The following is a 12,745-nucleotide window of genomic DNA, read 5'->3' as shown; positions in this document are numbered from 1 at the left end:
AGATACCACAATCCAGTAAAAAGATATTACAGTCAATGAAGTAGGAACAAGATGCTATAAAAAACAGGAACAGAGAATAAAGACACTCCTGAAAACTACACAACAGAAATTTAGACACTTTACATGCTGAAAAGTAAAATTTCTTCAACTTTGCCTAGAAAGAAGAGCAGAGATAAAGATGGAAAACAAGACAAAAGATAATTAGAACAAGTTCAACATTTAACATAATAGGAGGTCCAGAAAGAGAAAACGGAAATAAGACAATCAACAAAATAAGTCAAGAATATTCCCCAGAACTGAAAGCCATCATCAGGTTGCCAGACTGAAAGGGCCCACCACTGAATGCCTACTACAACAAATTTTTAAAAATACATATAACAATGTGAAAATTTCAGAACTCTGAAGCCAGAGTGCTTCCAGAAATATGTATGTTTAAAACAAAAAGTGTCACATACAATGATCAAGAATTATAATGACTTTGAACTTCAACACAGCAATACCGGAAGCCAACTGACAATGAAGCAATGCCTTCAAAATTCTGAAGAAAGAGCATTCCCAAATGAGAATTCTACACTCAAACTATCCAACATAAGGATAGAACTGTCCTTTTCAGTCATTTATCTCAAAATAATTTATTTCCCTCGTACTCTTCCAAGAAAGTATTAAAGAACCAAAAAAGAAAATAATATGGGATACAAATTTGCAAATAGCAAACCCAAGAGAAAAAACAAAATGAAACCCCAGGAAGATTAAAAAAATAGATCCAAAATGATGGCTATATAACCAAAGTTAAACAATACAGATTGGAGCAGTATAATGCAGAAGGCAATCACTTTGAAAGCCGTTATCACTAAAATACCTGCTGCCATTCTTTTTTAAATGTGGAAGGATAGGCCAGATTCTTATATGTACTTGAATGTGATGACCTTGTGTGAATTTTCCTGCCTTCCCACCTCCAAGCTCTGCTGCCTACAACTTGTATGTATCATACCCCCATCCAAGTCCAAGAATTGTTTAACCTACTCCCAAGCTATGTGAAATCATAAGCAACAAATAATGCAGCTCACTTATTCTCCCTTACCGTATTTCTGCAAGACATCCATCCACACTAGAACTCTGCTAGAAGCCAACTTCATAAAACTGATGTTTCTCGAGTACATGACCTTGCCCAATAAATTCTTCAGGAAAGCTGATGCTAGATTATGACCCAGATAATCTTTTTTTTTATTTTCCTACCTTGGAGACTTCAACTGATAGTGGTAATATTGCTTCTCTTTTTAAACACAGATAAGTCTGTTACTGCTATTCAAATTTTCAAAATTAAATATTGATTAACAATGTATAGGTGTTAAAACTCTAAAAAAACAAAACAAAACAAAACAAATGATTTAGACAAATGCCAAGACAGTGCTTACAGGTCTGGAGAAGGTGGAGGATGCAACTGAGAAGAGGGACACTGGGCTTCTAATACTAATGTTTTACTTTTAAAAACTCAAATATAAGTATCCTAGAGTAAACTCTACATATACATTTCATACACTCTTTTTTATCTTGTTTGTATGATACATTAATATGGAAGTAGTAAAATCTTTGTGAAATACACATATGGTAAAAATGGATTTTGCAAGTATTTCTTACTCATTTCTGTGCTCAGCACATTCCTAAGAATAACCACTGGCAAATGGTTTATTTAAGACAATGATTATATATACTACATTTTGTTTTGGATACACTGTACCCAACTATTATATAGGCAGGTATTAAGCAGTCTTTACCATCCATTTTTATCTTATATTACTGCTATTAATTACATCACAGTACAAAGTGAAGCCCAATCTCTGGGAAAAGTAAAAAACAAACAAAAAACCAACTATCTGGCACTTACTTGTCAATGTCTGCCATGCTGTTAAGAACTCCAAATATCTATGGAGAGAAATGCCAACGTTAACAAAATACACATTTATATATAATGTACTCAAAACCATTAAAAACATTTGATGCCCAAACCCTTTAAATCAGTACCACACTGAGAACTAACCCAAGACGCAACGTATACTCCCATTAAAAACACATCACTGTTGGGTGCCTGGGTGGCTCAGTTGGCTGAGCAACTGCCTTTGGCTCAGGTCATGATCCTGGAGTCCTATAGGATGATCCCACACAGCCTGGGCCTCCCTGCTCAGCGGGCAGTCTGCTTTTCCCTCTGCCCCTCCCCCCTTGTGCTCTAACAGTTGCTCTCTTTCTCACTCATTCTCTTTCAAATAAATAAAATCTTTAAAAAAAAAAAATCAGTGTTAAGAAGAAAAATCATGGCACATACACATGGACTTTCATACTAGCCCCCAAAGTAATTTTTCAGAGGATACTGCTAAAAATAATGAAGTTATTACTAGGCTTTTAGACTCTACCATGTAAGGACATTTCATAGTAGTACTGCTGCTAAAGAATCTGACGTATGCTAGTATCACAGAAAAGAACAATACAAGAGGTCTTTATTCAAACTCCTTTAACATACAAATGGTCAATTTTTGCTTAGACTTAGTACCTCACAGAACCCACTTCATTTTTGTATTAATTCTTATCAAATTCATGTTAAAAAGCCAAAATCTGCCACCATTATGCCCCCAGAGATCTTCCTAAAAAGTTTAATAATCTTTGCATCAAAAGTCAGTCCTGGGGCACCTGAGTGGCTTAGTTATTAAGTAGCTGCCTTCCGCTCAGGTCCCGATCCCTGGGTCCTAGGATGGAGTCCCTGCATGGGGCTCCCTGCTCAGTGGGAGGCCTGCTTATCCCTCTCCCACTCCCCTGCCTGCGTTCCCTCTCTGTCAAATAAATTAAATCTTTAAAAAAAAAAAAAAAAGTCAGCCCTTTAAACAACTTAATGACAGTTTAAAAGCTCTGAGTCCCAGTCTTTTTCAAGTAAACCTTCCCCATCTCTTCAGTACCTCCTGTCTTATCACTGATAAGGACCACACACCCCCCACCCTGCTAGCCTGGATATGCTGGCACACTGTCAACAAATTCTTGGTTACCTTACATCAATCCTGTTAGAACCCATCCAGCGAATATCCTAAATTCTTTCCCCACTAAGATTAGTATTAACTTAGAGAATACTTCTTTTAGAAGAAAACTGAAGGTAAAACATGTTATATTCAAGCAGGAAAATGGCTAATGCCACACATAATGAATGCACAGACTACCAAAAAAAAAATTATCTAAATGAAGCTTAGGATCCCACATTAAAATCAAGTTTTTATCTTTTAGTAATTTAAAACCACAGACTTTAAACTCTCAGAAAGCTACAAGGTGTGATTCCTCATATCAATATATTTTCTATGAGTTAAAAAGAGTTACTGATTTCAGCAGTCAAGAGCTAATATGTGGAGTATTATTAGTGAGCCAACATCCATCCTTTGAACAAACTGAAAATATTTCTTCCTAATAATGTATCCTATTCTACTTTAAGTATTTTTGCTTTAAACTTCTAATAGCACTGATAAACTTCTCTAGTGATGCCGGGTAATTAGCCAACATTAAAAAACTATTTAGCAATTATTAAGAAATATTAACTCAAAAATAAGAAAAATATTGAATCTTAATCATCAAAGAAATACAAGTAGGATTCCAGTTTGTCCATCAAATCAGCAAGACTCCTCTTTTAATGCAGGGAAAATGGTGGTGAACATGCAGTCTTAAATATGGCTTATGTTCTTTCTGGAGAGTAATTTTGAAACAGTAATATAAGAAACCTTAAATATGTTTGTCTCCATCTTTAGTTATTCATTTGTGAGACTCTAATATAAAAAAAAATTATCAATCTCAAGGTCTATGCTTTCTCATGTTTGCCTAAAACACTCTTCTAAAATTCAGTTAACATGATCTTTGGCTCTTGGCTCAAAGTTTTACTTTTTCAGAGAGGCTTCTCCAACCTGTATATTCTGGCTAAATAAGACTTCTTGGTTGTACACACTCCTAGAAAGCCCTACTTCTTTCCATCATAAGATGTCTCAAGTTTGTAATTACAAATTAGTGTGATTATTTGACTAAGATCTATCTTTCCCAACTAACCAGAGCACAAGACTCATATTACAGGGATTATATGTGCTTCTGCCAGTCGCTGCACTGTATCCTTCAGAGTAATAATATATAAAGCTTATGTGCAGAGCAGGTACAATTACTTATCTCATCAAAAATAAACAGTATTAGCATGGAATGGGCATACAATGAAATGCTTTGCAGTCAATGAAGCAGATACAGAAAGAGCACAGGGCTTATGGCAAAATTCAATCTGGACAGAAATATATATATATATATATATATATATGCATATGTGTACGCGTGTGTGTGTGTGTGTGTACACACATGAACATGCATACTCATGCACATACTTTATGAATAAAACATTTCTGAACATATACACCAGAAACCTAGTAATAGTCACCTTTAAGAAAAGGCTGGGAGAAAATGAGAACTTATATTTGGTTTTTCCATATTCAAATACATTTTGTTAACATTTTGGAATTTGCTGGGTTGATGTCTCGTTAAGTTCAGCAATTATCAAAAATATAAAACAACCCCCCCCAAACTTCTAAATTCAGATTTTTGTAAATTTTAAAATGTACTCAAAAGAATGGCTACACTGCTACCTTCCCTGTCCATTTCATGGGGTCATATTTAGAATTCAAACTCTTTAAATGAAACTCTTTGATTCTTTATTAAAGATGATTCAAGACAGACAGGATGGCATTTACTTCTTCAGAGATACTTTCTCCACTATGCCCTGCCCACTCTAGCTGAGTTAGATTTCTTGGTTATACACACTTCTGTTTTTTAAAGCAGACCTAATTTTGTAGTCAAATCATTTGGGTTGACACCAGCTTTGTAAAGATCTAGCTCAGGCAAATGACTTCTGGTCTTATTCACCACCTACAAAAATACGAAAAAATCTATTTCTTTATTGGACTTCTCTTATTAAGATGCAAATTTATAAGACTTAACCTGCGTTTGATAACTACTGAACATTCAATAAATATAAGCTTTTCAGTTCTGTCCATTTTTAATTATCTCAGCACAGGGTCAATATTTCTGCAAAATAATTAGCTGAGATGATCGTTAAAATGTACAGAGTAACCAATAAATGTGCCACGGTAACGTTAAGATGTTAACATTAAGGAAAACTGGGTAAAGGGCATGTGTTAACTCTCTAGAGAGTAGCTCTACAACTTTTCTGTAAATCTAAAACTACAACTAAGTTCTTTAAAAGAGAAAGAGATTAATCCCCATGCCCAGATTCTGAACGAAGAGGTCAGAGAGTGGACCCAAAAATCTCCATTCTAAACAAGAAACCCCAGCCCCTGACGAAGGTGATTCTTAAGACAATCAGATCACATTGAAAAAAACACAAGTTTCCGTTAATACCTCCATCAGTTTTGTTGGGTTTTGTGGGGTTTTGTTTTTTTTTTAACTGCACTCAACATTAAATCAATAAAAATTTTATTTATCAGACATGAAATTACTTTCTAAGAGTTCAGAAGAATTTCCATTTCTGGTAGTGACAAGCTAAATTATGCAGACCAACTCTGCATAAAATAATTCCAAGTCCAGAATAAACACTTGCTGAAATCTTAAAAGTAACGTTTTAACTACTGAGAGGTAAAATCAAAAGCCCCAGACCTATCCAAGGTAGGAAATCTTTATAGCAACCCTCTACTTAAGCAAAATGCTATATTATCAGGGATGATAAACCAGTTCTCTTGGACAAATAAACTAGAATCACTTATCAGTGTTGTCCCAAAACCTCAAGCCATGAGCTTTAAATGGTCTGCCTGATCATGTTCCTAAGTATCTATACAACCAAATGAGAAAGGCACCTTCACTCTAGACCTCAAATAATTTATACAAGTAGTTTTCAAGAGCAGTAAGGGCAACAGAAACCTGCCCCAAAGATTTAAATACTGTCAAAAGGACTATAAATAAACTTATAAACATAGACAAATGACAACCATGCTTACGGAGTTTGAAAATGCAGTGTCTGCAAAGTACAGCCATCTATTAAAGGTGATAAAGCAAATCCAGCAAAGAATGAGAGAACTTTGAGAAATAAAATAATGGAAATCAGGCCAAATGGGCAGGTTTATCAGTAGACTAAACACAGATGGAAAGATAATTGAGGGATGCAAGTTTAGAAGAAATCTTCCAAAATATGGCAGAGACTAAAGGCTAGAAAATGGCACGTTTTTTGGGTTTTAACTGATGTTAAAAGATATTTCAGTATACAATAGAGTCTAATGAAGATTTAATACTAGTTCTAGGAGTTAAGGAGAGAATGCACAAAATACTTGAAAAAAAATGAAAAGCTAAGAGGGCGCCTGGGTGGCTCAGTCAGTTCAGCAGCTGCCTTTGGCTCCGGTTATAATCCCAGGGTCGGTCCTAGGATGGAGTCCGGCATCGGGCTCCCTGCTTGGTGGGGAGCCTGCTTCTCCCTTCGCCCTCTGCCTGCCTCTCTGCCTACTTGTGCTCTCTATGTCTCTGTCAAATAAATAAATAAAATAAAATAAAATAAAAAAAAAAAAAGAAACCCAAGAATTTTCCAGAACTGATGGAAGACAGCCCTACAAATTTCACCAGAACTAATGGGGTTAGCCCTACAAATCCCAATCATGATAAATCAAAAAGAAACCTACATTTAGAAGTATCAGTGAAAAGGCAAGACATTAAAGACAAGTCACCTCAAAAACACAGAGAAAATACTCAGCTTAAAGCCATAAAAGACACACAGCTACCTTCTCTTCAAAAGACACAAAAGACAACAGAGTCCTCAATGTGCTAAAAATAGCCAAGGATCTTAGAATATAACTAAAACACCTTCTAAGAATCAATGTGAAACGGGTATTTTCTGGAAAATATGCCTCCAGCTCTCTCATATATTCTATTAAGTATCTTCTTCAGGCAGAAGGCAAGTGATCCCAAATGGAAGAACTAATTTCCAGGAAGAAATGAGGGGCAAAAAGGATAACTTCATATATCTAAATAAACATTTTTAAGTATCACCATTGTGTAGTGTGTTAAAAAATTAAAACTACCACAACATTAAGTCAGTGGTTAAGATAAATCAGCTAAAGGTTCCCATTAAAAAGCGTCAGGTTGGATTTAAGAAAATCCAACTACATTCCATTTATAAGAAACCTATCTATAACATAAGAATATAGTTTTCCAGTAAAATATAATCCTAACCGAAAGAAAGCAGGTATAACTGTTATTAACATCTAAAAATAAAGTTTAAGGAAAAGCAATACTAGAAATAAAAAGGTCACTCTACAATAAAATAGTGTATTCACTACCTAGTATATGTAATGTGCAGATCTCAATTCAAAGATACTGTTCATTACAATGGGACTGAAGGCAAATCTTTTTTTTTTTTTTTTTTTTTAAAAGATTTTGTTTATTTGACAGACAGAGATCACAAGTAGACAGAGAGGCAGGCAGAGAGAGAGAGGGAAGCAGGGCCCCCGCTGAGCAGAGAGCCCCATGTGGGACTCGATCCCAGGACCCCGGGATCATGACCTGAGCCGAAGGCAGCGGCTTAACCCACTGAGCCACCCAGGCGCCCCTGAAGGCAAATCTTAACCTGAGAACTTGAACACACAAAAAATCTTCCACTGAAGAAGGGAAACAAGTCATTGAATTAAACCACAAACTGGTTATATTTTGTGCTCTTGTAGTAGTTGGATGTCCAGACATGTGTTACCAAATAACTTCTCACCATTCCAGAAAACCTGACTCTGAGTAAGTTCTCCTGACTTTCAATGAGAAGTAAAGAAAGCAAACATTTATGAAGCCTACTCAGTAAGGTACTATTCTAGGCTTTCCTCCTATCTACAGATAAAATACTAAGCAACCTGCTCAGCAACACACAAAAGGTAAGAACCTAGTAATTAAAAATCTGACTTTCAAAACCCATGTGATGTCCAGTATCATCCAAAAAAACCAAAGTACCTGCTCTATCAGCCTACTGTTACGTAGATTATACTGTAATAAAATAGCTGATGTTCCTTTACATAAAATGACATACTTCATAGGGAAACAACCAATCATGAAAAATTACAAATGTTTTAAAGCAAGAGTTCAAGGGAACCAATAGTAAGATTCCGCTTACCTGAGACCTCACATCTCCCTCCAAATGTACTTTTAAGCAAGTCTATATTTTAGACACTGTTGTTCTATAAATAACGTTTTCAGTGGTCCAAGGGCTTAATACTTGATCTGGCTCCAGCACAACCTCATTCATAGTTAGAATATCCTATTCTTCAGGCTCACCAAATGGACTCCTATTTGAGAACACTACGGAACTTCTAGTCCAAGGGAGCTCAATTTTCTAGATTATCATCTGATCCCACAGCACAGAAACGTACCTGGGTTGAACTGAAAATCTGGTGACTATTCAAGCAATAACAAACAAAACTAAATTCATTCGCATGAGGGGAGAATTACACACACACACACCCGACAAAAAGCTTAGGAAGCATCACTCAACTACCATATATAAACAAATTCCATGCTGAAGACCCCCTGACCATAAATAAATACTGTTGCCTTTCCTTGGAGCACAGTGGAATCCAAAGAAGTGTGCTTATGAATTCCAAGCTGATGTATAGTGTAACAGTTTAAATCAAGGGATCCCCCTTTAAAAACCAATACAAAAGCCTCATGGAAGTCATCATTGCTCAGTTATGTAACTTTGAAGAAGTCCTTTAACTGCTCTGTACCTTGGGTTCACATAAAATGCTGACACTACCTACTTCTAAGGAGCATTAAATTAGCTAGTAATACGAAGTAATTTGTGCTCTTACATTATTTTCCCCTGTTGTGTTCTTCTGTACCCTCTTTACTTTAGAAAATTAAGTATAATTAATTAAATCTAAGTTAATTAAATGTAATAGGTTCTTCAAAATTACAACCCCCTTTCCCAATAAAAATTAAAAGGTACAAAATTTCTGAACAAATAAAAATGTATCAAACCATGTAGTGTAAAAGGCATGGTTGGTAACCAAAAGTACAGAGGCCACTTTGGATGGCAAGTGCAGTAATGTGATCTGGTACTCTGGTATCAATGTACAAAACAACTTACAAGGATGGGTGAAAGCAACAATGTTCACCTTCTAAAACCTACTCTGCCCAAAAAGGGGAACTTCTTATTCAGATGAAATTAGTAAGAATTGGCACTTAAAATCACCAAATAGGTCCTTGATGTAAAGAATGTTAAATATTACTCTGTCCCCCGCTTTTTTTTAACAGCATTCACTACAACTTAACATTTTATATCTAGCTAACCAATGCTTTTTTGCTGTTTTTAAAGACCTTATGTCCTAATAGATGCTAAAATACTCAAAGAATCAAATAAAAACACAAATAATGACAGGTTTGATTAGACTTGTAACCTGAATAGACTCATCATCAGTTTTCAAAACTGGTGATCAGGACTCATCCTCTCTCATCTTATTTTCATTAACATTTCAAATTTACAACTAATCAGAAAATGAGCAAAGATGTAGTATTTGATTTTGATATCTTCTTCATTCGTTAAGCCCAATAGATTCTGCCTCTTTTAGCCCCTTTTCCTACAAAAGGGCTTTTTAAAATATAATTTGGGGGGTTAGAATTCAGTCACCTGGAGACAATATGGACAAGTTGGGTAAGTAATAAAATGAGCAACAGCATTTTGGACTAAATTAATTCTGGTACAAGTGTTGGGTTTTGGTTGTCGTTTAAACCTCCAGCAAACAAGATCAGTCATGTGCCACATTTAGCATTGGCTTAGTATTTTGTCAACAGGCCCAGTATCAAAAATAGGTACTTTGCATAGATAAAATGTACAGGTTTTTCAAACTGGTATGATGAATTTTTTGAAGTTGTATTTATCAAATTAATATAACATTGACCTGATAATCTATGAAGTCAAGGTTTCATAACCAATGTTTGATTCCATCTATCCTCCAAAGGACCAGTCTTCTTTTTTTCTTTTTAAAGATTTTATTTATTTATTTGACCGACAGAGATGACAAGTAGGCAAAGAGGCAGGCAGAGCGAGAGTGGGGAAGCAGGCTCCCCGCTGAGCAAAGAGCCCAAAAACCTGGGATCAAGACCTGAGCAAAAGGCAGAGTACTTTAACCCACTGAGCCACCCAGGGGCCCCAGGACCAGTCTTCTTAGAAGTAAATTGCACATTTTAGATTTGGACCATTAACAACTTAATTTTTTAAAATTTTTATTTAACTTGAACTTCCAACAAATACAAGACTTAGGCCCAGAAGATCACTGTAAACCATTTATTTACCTCAACAATTTAAACAAGTTATTCTATATGGAAGTTTTTCCTCTATCCAAAGGTAATGTGCATTTTAAGTACAGAAGTGTTAACGTAGGTTGACAAGAAAATAGGACTTAATTAAATATTACTTTTAAAAGATACGTTGATGCTACCTATCTTCAGAAACAGCAAATTCCGTTCTACAGCTCTTCTGAAACAAGGCAATGTTCAGAGACTTAAAAGTGCAGTCCTTACAGAACTAGTTACTAATCATTTATCAGTGATGATCTAAAATAGGGGCTCCTTGAGGACATTACGTGCCAGATTCGTTCTTTCTGTACTCTGAAAGCCTAGCCCTCCCAAATAAGACCGCATTCCCGGCTCCCTTCACTGCCTCCTTTTATGAGTACTAGGAGCACGGACAAGACAGCAGGCTACAAACCTGGCCCATTAAGTTTACATTAACGCCTATTTCCACCCATACTTCCTACCTACGCCCAGCGCCCCCACTCATTTTAAAAACTAGTTAAGTAACCTCTTCTGGGAACTTCAACGAAGGAAATAATTTGTAAGAATGTGAAAGAAGTCCTAATAGAATTTAAGGCATTAAAAATAAAAAATCGTTTTCTTCTTAGAACCGTTTACAGGATTAGATTAATTAGGATCACTTCTCCCCAGGTAATGAAATCCCGGTCAAGACACCCATCTAAATTCTAACTGTACTGAAAGTACACACACAAAAAAATCCCGTGTTAACAACAGCTAACACGACCCCTTCACAAGCGTAAATTCTTTAAAATCCTGGCAGTAGAGGCCATGCTTCATCACCCATCCAACACTCATACTTTCCTCTGTTACCAATAAAAGGTCAATAAAATAAGACCAAAGAGAAGCAGGTAGGAGTTTGAAAGCCAAAAGCTAGACTTGTTTACTCTTAATTTTCACATCCCACCACCCCTACAACTCTCAGTGAAGTGAGGACAACCCAGACCCCGTCTCCAATCAAGCCCAGGCGACGGCCACGGGTCTAGGGAAGCCTCTGGGGTTTCCCCTCCCAGCACCGTCGCCGCCTCCAGTGGGCGGAGAGCCCAGGAGCCTGGAAGCCTCCCCGCCCCCTCCGGGCCGCGTCCCTTCACATCCCCTCCCTCCCATCGGAATTCGCAGCCTCCGCCGTTCTCTCCATCCCCCAGCGGCCTCCCTCCGGGGATTATTTTTGAGGAAGCGGGGGCGTCGAGGAAGCGGTGGGCTACGCACTCGAACCCGGCCCGCACCCCGGCAGCCTTGAAGAGACAGCGGCCGTGCCGCTCGGGACCGGGAGGCGAAACCGCGGCCTCGCTCCCGTCCGCGCGGAGAAGCCGGTGGGGCTCAAGGAACCTCGGCGCACACCAGCACGGCCCCCAGGCCTCGCAGGCCCCGCCGACCCCCCGCGTCTCCTCAGCCGTTCCCCAGTAAAGCGCCAGCCAATCCCCGAGGCCCTCTCAGGCTACGGGGACGAAACTCCGCGGACGGCTCAGGCTCCGGCCTCACTAGACGACCCGGGAGGCCCCGGAGGCCAGAGGCCCTCACTCTCATTCCCCTGCCCCTTCCCTCCGCGCAGGCCGCCTGACCGATCCTACGTTCCCCTTTCCGTTTCAGACCCCCATCCGTTACCGGTGGCGAGCACGGGGAGCCAGGCGGTCGGAGCTGCGCAGGCAGTGACTCAGGGCGGCGGCGGGAGGAGCAGGAGGCGGCGCCGCGAGCAGATGGCGCTAAAAAAGACCCGAGAGCCCGCCGCTCGCGCTCATATACAATTAGCGTCAGCACGTAGGGCCCGCTCCGCTGCCCCCCCAGGCCTCGCCGTCTCCTAGCAACGCGAGCGGGAGGCGGGCCCAGGACGGGTTGCCTAGCAACAGAACTGTCCTTCTTCCTGGACGACCTCCACACCCTCCGCGAGGTGCTTGGGGGGTCCTCGGGTTCCCGCCTCCGCCCCCTGCTACGCGCCGCGCCGTCTCTTTTCTCCCCGCTGCACAAGAAAAGAAATCACAACCCCTTAGGGACCCGGGAAGGCCCCTGACTCGCTCGCCTTGCCCCTGGCCCACCCGGTTCTCCTCTGCCTGGTGCGTGGAGGCGTGAAGGCGGGGTGGGGCAGCTGCCGCCCGTTCCTATCCCGGCCTAATTCCTTCAACTCGGTGGTGCCGGGTAACCATTTTCCTTCCTCGCCCGTACTTTCCCCTTAGAACAACAGTTCTTTCCTCCTGACCACTTTGGCGGCGTCTTCTGCCGGTTTTGCGTCTCCTAAATCGGTGGGTCTCAGTGGCTTCCGGGGCTGCCTCCTCATCCCTAACCTTCCATCCTTTTACCTTACGTGCAATCCCTCATTTCTACTTCAGTTTTTTTGATGGATGAAAATGGCAATGTTTGTTTATTCTCTGGATGCTTTATAATGACACTGTTGTTTCAT

At 39.3% G+C, this 12,745-nt stretch overlaps 1 protein-coding gene across 9 annotated transcripts in view; it reads right to left on the bottom strand.

The window, feature by feature from the left end:
• Positions 1-12,039, bottom strand: part of NAP1L1 (nucleosome assembly protein 1 like 1) — a 33,719-nt gene extending 21,680 nt beyond the window's left edge. For all 9 annotated transcript variants that reach the window (XM_044228223.1, XM_044228224.1, XM_044228230.1 and 6 more), the window contains exons 1-2: positions 11,956-12,039; positions 1,886-1,923 (exon numbers count right to left, since the gene is read on the bottom strand). In XM_044228223.1, the coding sequence (XP_044084158.1) occupies positions 1,886-1,902 (17 nt within the window). In that variant the 5' untranslated portion in view covers positions 1,903-1,923; positions 11,956-12,039. The remainder of the gene's footprint in view (positions 1-1,885; positions 1,924-11,955) is intronic.
• Positions 12,040-12,745: the final 706 nt, after the last annotated feature.

The sequence above is a fragment of the Neovison vison genome, chromosome 12 (assembly GCF_020171115.1).
Source record: "Neovison vison isolate M4711 chromosome 12, ASM_NN_V1, whole genome shotgun sequence".
NCBI classification, from domain to species: domain Eukaryota; kingdom Metazoa; phylum Chordata; class Mammalia; order Carnivora; family Mustelidae; genus Neogale; species Neogale vison.
Note: the sequence above shows the minus strand (reverse complement) of the source record. Positions and strands in the feature narration are given on the sequence as shown.